The sequence below is a fragment of the Erigeron canadensis genome, chromosome 3 (genome assembly GCF_010389155.1).
Source record: "Erigeron canadensis isolate Cc75 chromosome 3, C_canadensis_v1, whole genome shotgun sequence".
Taxonomy (NCBI): Eukaryota; Viridiplantae; Streptophyta; class Magnoliopsida; order Asterales; family Asteraceae; genus Erigeron; species Erigeron canadensis.
Window position 1 is genome coordinate 2,180,349 of NC_057763.1, and position 9,973 is coordinate 2,190,321.

General features: G+C 36.6%; 1 protein-coding gene across 1 annotated transcript; it reads left to right on the forward strand.

Moving 5' to 3' along the window:
• The first annotated feature begins 766 nt into the window (after positions 1–766).
• Positions 767–1,552, forward strand: LOC122590815. Its single transcript, XM_043762984.1, has one exon. It carries the CDS (start codon positions 767–769, stop codon positions 1,550–1,552), a length of 786 nt encoding a protein of 261 aa, XP_043618919.1.
• Positions 1,553–9,973: the final 8,421 nt, after the last annotated feature.

Sequence of the window (9,973 nt, forward strand, 5' to 3'; positions counted from 1 at the left end):
TATAATCGGTTTTCAGAGATCCATAAGTTGAAAACACCGTATCTCTACACGATGATTGGTTTTCATATCCAAGAAGAGATAGAAAGAGAATGATGCGGACCACAGGGCGGTGGCATACAACGGCCTCGGAGCAATGTCATATGGTGGTGGTGGGGCATCGGAAACGAAGAAGGGTTGGTGGCAGTGGAGATTGAGAGTGGCGTGTGGCGGTGGCTTGCAGCTTGAAAAATAGAGTCGTTTGACGATGGCTGAAGAAAAAAGGCGACGGTGGCCGGAGAAAGTGGCGGCGGCTGGAGAAGGAAAGGATTTGTTGTAGAGAGATTGTGTTTGAAGAATGGTTGTCAATGTTGGGAATGATATATGTGGGGGACAAATAAGTATAAGAGTAGTCAGACTCGTCCCTGTTCGTTCTCGAGCTCGTTCACTGATCGGGGACGAGTGCACACGATTAGGTGTGACTCGTCCTCAGCCTCGTTCTTGGTAGTCTGTTCCCACAAAGACGAGAGAGATAAGCGTTAGATATTATTATTATTTTTTTAAATGCAACGGTCAAATCCTAAAACTTTTCAAAAAATGACACAATTTATCTATATATATAACATCTTTAGATCTATAGTTTTATACACAAAAACATACTTTTATAAACATAAAAGACACACTCAATATCTAAAATCATCATATCTTTCCATTTCCGTCGAGTGCTAACACGTACACTCGACTGGAGTTGTTTGGGAATAACTCTGACGATGAAGAACTTATCACTATAATGGGTGATTTTATCGATTTGGTCAAAAATGGGGAATCTTCTACCCCTCTCACTCGTGTTCATATTCCCAGAGATCAACTTGGTGCAGGACAACAGTTGCTAAATGATTACTTTGTAGAAAACGCAAAGTATCCTCCACACTTCTTTAGGCGGCGTTTTCGAATGCGAAAACAGTTGTTCATGCGTATAGCTAACGATATAGCTTCTTTCTCCCCAGTTGGTGATGAGCCTGTTCCTCGTTATTTTGTTGAGTTCCAAAACCAGCGTGTAGATGAAAGAGGTAAACTCGGTTTTTCTACAATTCAAAAGTGTACATCCGCAATACGTCAGCTGGCGTGTGGCAACGTGGCCGATTCACTTGATGAGTATCTACAGATGGGTGAACAAACTTCTAGAGACGCGCTTGATGCTTTTTGTAAGTGTGTCTTTGACCTTTACAGAGAAGAGTACTTACGAAGACCAACAACAGATGATATACAACGTCTCTCCCAGAAACACGCACACCTTCATGGTTTTCCAGGGATACTTGGGAGCATCGACTGTATGAATTGGCCCTGGAAAAGGTATCCAAAAGCATGGCAAGGCCAGTTCACTCGAGGTAATAAAGGGGTACCAACCATCATGCTTGAAGCTGTTGCATCGTACGATTTATGGATTCGGCATGCATTTTTTTGGAATGACAGGTTCGACATAAACGTCCTTAATCAATCACATTTGTTTAGGGAAATCATTGAGGATACGGCTCCGGATACTTCATTTACGGTTACCAGAAGGAATATTATCTAGCCGACGGTTTTTATAATGAGTAGGCGACATTCGTCAAGGCTTTTTCATGCCCACAAGACCCGAAAAAAATCAAGAAGTATCAAGAAAGTGCGCACGGACCAATAAGGCGGTCCCCACATGGACCAAAAAGGAGCTTCGAGACGAGGGGTTCACCATGGTCTTCGTTACGATCTTGTCGAGCATATTTGGCGTCTCCCGTGATCCATTATTGTTTGTCTTAGTAATAATAAAATGTTTTTAATTGTGAAACTATGTAGTTGTTTTTAATTAATAATGTGTTATTTTTTTTAGTATTGTATTTTATGATTTTTTTATTTAATGGAATTTTTAAGCGTGTTTTTATTAAAAAATTGAAGTTGTATAAGTTAGAAGGGTTAAAAGTATATAATTAAATAGATGGTAGAATATTGGGTTGAAAAAGTAAACTTAAATAAATAGTGGCTCCTAACCTAGTTCGGACATTGTGGGTGTTTTGGAAGATTAGTCATTGGTTAGTCCTTGGGTTGATGTGGAGCTGGTGTCGTGCTGACAAGGACTAGTCCTTGGAGAATGAGTGTCTAGCACTGTGAGTGCTCTTATGGCTAAAACACCCTCAAACCTGAATTTTATTTTGTTAAACTCTCATGCCACATGTTAATTTTATATGGTGCCTTACCTATTTTATGTTAACGAGAATGGTACTCGCACGTTGCGGCGGCCATTGAGTTAGCGACGGTGAGATGGTGGGGTGATAATTTATAGAGTGTGATAGGTCATAGGAGGTGATACGTCATAGAGTATGATAGCAAAATGCCTTAGTCATACGGGTTCCGCCCTCAGATTTATAAATTCGTCGAAAGTATATCGAAAAACATCTCTAATAAAAGAGCATGAAATTTTAAGAACACCCATATAGTTTTTATGATTTATCGATGTACGGTTTTTGAGATAAAAGATTTTGAATGAATAAAATGATTTATATAGGAGAGAAAAAAATGAGTGGTTGAGATTTGAGGAGAGAGATGAAAATGAAAGTTGAAACTTGAAACTTGTGGGGCATTGATGTATGGTACATCATGCATTATCATGAATACATTGTTAAAATTGAAAATTGAAACCTTATTTGCTTTATAATGTATAGATACTTATTTTATTCTACCCGTAACCTACATATATAAGTAGTTTATGTGGTAAATATATACATATATAAGTAATTTATATGGATATATATATATATATGGGGATGAGAATATAAAGTTGTTAGGTACCTAAGCTAAGATGTAGGACGTTCACATATTAATTTTTTAAACCATAAAAATCACGGAGGCCCAACATTTATTCATTAAACAATATATAATAAAATATTATGTGAGGGGTTCCACACCTAAGTTTAGGTGTCGGACTGCCTTATATTCCCTTTTCCCTATATATATATATATATATATATGAGGATGAGAATATAAGACTGTTAGGTACCTAAGTTTAGGTGTGAAACACTCACATATTGTTTTTTAATCCATAAAATTCATGGGGGCTCAAACATTTATTCATTAATCAAGAAATATTAAAAAAAATTGTATGTGAGGGGTTCCACACCTAAGCTTAGGTGTCGAACAGCCTTATATTCACTTTTTCCATATATATATATATATATATATGAAAGAGTTCATGTGAGAACCATTTAAAGTGGAATAACCATGAGAACCTCTAAATTATAACTTGATGTTCATATATGAATGATGTATGTGAACAAATTTGTCACATATGAACAGATCAAATTATAATTAAAATTATCTATGTTCATATGTGAATAATATTCAAATGAACATTCCCTTATATATATATATATATATATATATATATATCGAAAATTTTTAAGAATTAAATTAAATATGTATTATCACATAACTCCTCTTTTTACATCAAGATATACATACATAAAGAAATAAGTAGCTCGTAGGGATGAGCATTTGGACCGAAACCCGTGACCCGAACCGACCCGGAATCGGTCCGACCCGACCCGTCCGAAACACTAACAAACCGGGTCGTGGGTCACATTTTTAGTGCATTCGTGGGTCACAGGTTGGACGGGTCCAGCCGGGCCAGGTTGAGTGAAGCCAAAAACCGAAAAGTTATGAAGGAACTCGTGACCCGCCCGTAACCCGACCCGAACAGAACCGACCTGGACCTTCACGGGCCGGGTGATGGATCCATTTTTCATGCTATCACCGGTCACGGATCGGGCCGGGTTTTGTCGGATCGGGCCGGGTTTCGACCCGTGCACATCTCTAGTAGCTCGCATGCTTCTCATCATAAGCTAGTTACAATTTAATTTCACCTTATAAAATCTTTATTATTATTATTTTGCTTTTAATCAATAAGCCTCTTCTTTTCTACCGAAACTCCTAGATTTTGCAAGATCATGTAATAATTACATATCTAAGTAAAAAAGCAAATCAAAAATCCACACAAAATAACAAAAGTTAAAGTTGCAACTTGCAAGCCGTTGGCATCACCAAAACTCGCCACGATATTTCTAGCAATAGACCCTGACTCCCAGATCTCACACTTATGAAAAAACAATAATAATTTGGATTGAGATAGTGAGACGGCCACCCCAAGACAGTCACCATCAATATCCGACGGTGACTAAAAACATTGAAGCTTTATTATTATGATTGATGTCTTCATCATAGTCTTCGGATTCGATACTTTGATTGATACTGGGTTGGAATTAGATCATTCACCTATCTGTTTACCTAAATTTTTATTATCGTTGATGTGCAAAATCGAGCTTTAAATTTATAAAACTAAAACTACCCAAAAACTAACTACTACGCACTCACGGGCAGTGGACCCGATCGTTTATAATATAGTTAAGAGATAAGTCTGAGTTCGTTCTCAGGGATTGGGAAATGATTAGTTGCTAGTAAAATGGTTTGGAAAACGGGTGTTGTTTCGAAAATCCTTTTGACAAATAAAGTAAGTGGGTTTGCAAAATAATTGCATAAATCTAAAAGAACACTTCAGACAATATAATTAAAAGTCATCCACCTTGACTTCCCTCGACTTCAAATGTGATTGCATTTTTAATGAAGAACAAATTCTCTGGAGTTTGAAGATAATCGTGACAAGATTAAGATACTCACGTGGTACCACCAACCGTGAACAAATTATCCAATCACCTAACTGCTAGTCGAATTACCCAAGTCGGTACCACCAAAACTGAGACAATTCTTCTATCAATCAGTTTTATTGACTATTAAATTATCAATTGAACCTATGTGACAATAGCGTGGTACCACCAACCTATATCAATCACGTTAACAAAATTAATCTTTTTTTAAAATGATATTCACTACCATACCATTAACTAGTGATAATTACTTATAGACAAGTAACCGTTTTAAAATCACATACACATTCAACTGGTACCACCAACGAAGAATCATATGCAACCAATATCAAAATTAATTAATGAAAAGTGTTAACATCATCAAGATCACAAAACAACGATAATTAAATAAACCCTTATGAATTAAAAATATTGCAATCACATTATCCGTCTAGTTTCATCAAGGTGGATGATTAAACGTTTAGCCACTCATGATCAATTCACAATAATGAATAAAATAAAGGAGAAACATGATGTACCAATCGTTTGAGGAAAATAAAATGCAAGACAATAAGTAGATACGATCTAGATGGGTGCCCGTGAATCTTCAATGAATCCGCCTAAGAAATAATCTTGATTGGAGGAAGAAGAACCCTTGTTGTAACAGCTCCTAGAAAGAATTTTGATAGCTTATTTTTGACCTAGGGTTTTGTTTTTATACCCCTCCAAAATCTGATGCAGAAACAAGGAAAGGTCTGTCCTCCCGTGCACCCACTGCGGCGCAGTGGGGTTGAGCCTTCCCTCACTGCGGCGCAGTCGCGAGCTTATACAGAACCACTTCTTTCGATCTCGATTACTCGTCAAACTTTGCCGTATCTTCCACTCAATTCAACTCTGAACATCATATTGCACTTCCAGGCCAATAATCATCCGAAAATGCACCAAATGGACGCGTAACCTGTTTAGAGTCTGTAAACACTAACAAACAGCATAAACGCGCCAAATGCATACAAAAACGGCTTAAAACATGAACTAAAATGGCCAATAACGACGTGGGTAATGGGTATAAATTAGTCACATCAATCGTTATATTCTATGGTTTATCATATTATAACTATTCAGTTTATCAAGTTAAGAATCATTGCAATATCATGATAAAAAAAAAAAAACCAACAACAACAAAGACTTAATCCCTGATTGGGGTATGGGGTAAGTAAGTTGTAAACAGTCTTAACTCTACCCAAAGGTCGAGAGACTGTTTTCATAAAGACCGCCGGCCACAAAGAGATAAAAGTCGGAATGGGTAGAGAGTTTATTTACCATACCTGTCGACCGAAAATTGATAGCATAAGAATGCAGTAGCATGATGAAAAATCAAAGAAAAAAGACATGCACCCAAAAGAACCGGTTCTTCAAGAACCGGAACCAGTTCCGAGTCAACTTTTGACCAGTTTTTTTTCGGTCTTTTTTCGTTTTTTTTTGTCCAAGAACTGATTTGAACCGATTTGAAACATGTAAGGAACCGGTTTTTGGGACCCAAAGCGGATACGATTCCGAACCGGGTTTTTTCTAATTTCGATTCCGGTTATTTGGTACCGTTTTTTGAGGAACTGGTTTTTTTTTTTGGCATGTCTAAAGGGGAATATCAGGCCCAACACCTTTAGATTTGATAAGTCCAATTCAAAGAAATCCATTAGGCTTTAGAAAATAGAAAGAAAAAAGGGACGTGATATCTCAAAAAGGAAAAAAAGAAATGTGGTTTACTGGTTGATAGCATTACTTGACAAATCACTAAGCTTTGGATGGAAGTTTGCAAGATACAACGACAACAATTTTACTTGATATTCCAACTTAAATATTTGATTATTCTATCTTGATATCGAACAAGTACTAGCTGCATCAGGTCATAATTTTAGTAATGTTATGATGTTATACCTTTTTTATAATGATTTGTTCCAAATCCTCACTTTACTTTGTTATATTGTTTGTAGTGCTGTTTTATGGCTATTTTTATTGCAGTTTTATTGTTGTTTATATGCTATTTTTAGCATGCAGTTTTTTGGTGTTGTATTGTGATGTTTTGATGTTGTCTTCAGTGTTGTTCACGAGATGTTTTTGAAATTGTTTAATTGATGTTTTTAGTGTAGTTAAAAGCTTATTTGGTTGAGAATTCGGAGCTGACTATTTTGATGTTACCACGAGGCTATTCGATCATTTAAGGTAAAAAATTTTTGCCCCCACCATCTTAATTTCCTAGATCCGCCACTGACTCCGTCGTAGATTGATGAGCTCCGCACTTAACCGTCATTCTTGTCTACAGATAGTCATTTAGTAATTTAAATGTAAAAACAAAGATCTTACACATGTGTAACTCCACAAATACAAGGAAAAAAACAAAACTAATTAAAAAGTCATCAAAAGTATATCGAGTCGCATCTCTAATGAATGAGTACAAAATTTTAAGACTATCTATACTTTTTTTTCGTCTAACGATATACTTTTGACGACTTTTTAATTTTTGTTAGGTAGATCACCCATCACCGATCACCCTTTATGACCTATCACCTTCTATGACCTATCACGCTATGACCTATTACCCCCTATGACCTATCACACCCTAGGACCTATCACCCCCACAAGCTACCCTTTATGAAATTCCTTAAGGGCGGAGCCCGTTTTGAATCACAACTTTCTTTTCACCTACTCATGTATAGGTTATGTGTAAGTATAAAAAAAATGCAAAAGAAAAGTCGTCAAAAGTATATCGAATCGCATCTCTAATGAAAGATGAACTTTTAAAACTACCCATATTATTATTTTCATCTGATAATGTATTGTTTGTGAGATAAATCTTTAACACCCCAACAAGGCGGAAACTTGGGGCATTAGTAGAAAAGCTCAGCGTGACATGGAAATTAAGTAGAGGTGCTAAATGCATTCAAGGATTGAGTAATCCATACATAATTCAAGTACAATTACAAGTTACGGATCAAATAATGCACAAGGAGCACAACATCATCAATAGTTTACAAAAGAGATAGTCCAAATGATGGCTAACGATCCTAGGCATAACCCATAAACAGGTGCAATGAATCACGGATCCACAAAGTCCAAGCTCAATCCTATCACATGCAATGCAATCATTCATCATGTCTTTGATTCACTTGATTACCTGAAAAGCGTACTAAAAAGCGTCAACATAAAGTTGGTGAGTTCGTAGGTTTTGACTATAAGAAACAAGTGTCGGGATAATAACCGTTTAACCTTGATACGAACATAATTAGATCATTAAATGCTCATAAAACCTTGAAACCTTGATTTGGATCGATAAACGATCACACAACCTTGAAACCTTGATTGGGTCATTAAATGATCTCATAATTGGGATCCTTAAACGATCACCAAGCCTTGAAACCTTGATTAGATCATTTAATGAACCCCATAACCTTGATACAAACATATACAATCACACAACCTTGATTCACAATTCAAAACAATCATATAACCTTGATTCATGATTCAAACGAGCATATAACCTTGATAAACTAGCCAAACAACCACACAACCTTGATTACATACATAAAGGAACATATAACGATCAAACTAAACTATGAACACGATGTACACTTTTCACCCCAAAATCATGTAAAGAAAGGGGCTATGAACTCACCTTGGTTTCCAAGCAACAATAACGAGTTAACAAAGAGTTATAAACGCTCACCAACCGCTATGAGTCCACAACCTATGAATGTATATCATAATATCATCAAAGTCAACTCTATAACCCTAAACAAGTTGATTTAGTAAGTTTAAACCGAGTCACAAACTCACAACGCTTAAACAACTTTTCCGAGTAAGAACAAGACACTTTGACAAGACATTTTTAGAAATGGAAATGCATTTACTTCAAAAGGATTATACCATGAGAAAGTAGACTCTCCCACGATTTCAACGATAGGTCATACGTCCAAAACGTACTTACGGATCAAAAGATATATGTATATATATGTATATAGTTTGAGTTAAAATCTCAAGTTTGGTTCCAAAACTGACTCACGACTTTGAACGAATGATTTGTCTTGTGTAGAGCACCAATAAGGTCATAAGAGGACATTTCGGAAAGGTCGGCACGATCCTAGGATAACTAAAGTCGAGCTAGGAAATGTTTCAATAAATAAAGGCACCAACTGCGCCGCAGTAACAGACTGCACAGCAGTGTTTCTTCACTGCGCCGCAGTCAAGGTTCCTGCCCAGCCACTGCGCCGCAGCCTGGAATTACTGCCCAGCAAGCCCAGGTCTGCACCTAGTCGACTAGCAGCCCCCATATGAGCCAAACACTACCCCAAGACCTTCAAAACCGACCCATGAACCCCCAAAACTGACACTTAACCTCAAATTCGACTTTGTGAAGCTCAAACACACATAAATGGACATGAGTAAACAATTCCCAACCCACAATTTCATTCCATAACATCAATTAGATGTTGATTTTCGGCCAAGACTTCACCAAGAACACCAAAACCCTAAATCGACCTAAAACCAATTTTTGAAGGGAAAAGACTCACTTAAGGTACAAGTATTCTTAGACATGGTTGGGCATAACCCACTTCATCATTTCGACCCATTATTAAATTAACAAGAAAAATTCATTTTTGACCCATTTAGCAACAAGAACCCTAATTCGACTTTTGGCTCAATTCATGACCCGAAAACACTTGAATATGATTAGAAACATGATTATAAACATGTAATGGTGAATATGAGATAGTTTTAACTTACCAAATCTTACACCAAAGTATCAAACCCGAAAATGACCCGAATAGGGAGTTTCCTTGCACTTACAAACCCAAATTTTTAATATGAAGAAAAGATGATGATATTAATGAAAAGCCCTAACAAAGTCTTGCTTGAAACATTTAATTTGATGTATTAAATTTAGAGAGGGAGAGTGAGAAGTAAGAAAAGTCTTTCAATTAAGAGTGTGAGAGAGAAAGAGAAGTGTAAGAAATGAATGGATGGTTGAGAGGATGGCAAGACTTGGGGTGGGGATAGGGTTGGGTAGATGGGCATGGGTTTGGGTTAAGGTTAACCCATGGATAATTCATTTAATTAATCAATCTAGTTACACCACAAGTTAGCAATCGACCATTACATTAACGACCATTCAATCTCATAAAACACCTTGAATATCATGCAAACACAACTTGACTAAAAACGATCATCATATATATATATATATATATATGCATATTCACCTTGAACACAATTAAATCATAGCCAAACTCGATCATATATAGAGTAAACGATCATCATTAATCAAATGTACA

Bases quoted from the DNA above. Each gene is read 5' to 3' on its own strand.
- LOC122590815 (XM_043762984.1), top strand. From the start codon at position 767: ATGGGTGATTTTATCGATTTGGTCAAAAATGGGGAATCTTCTACCCCT.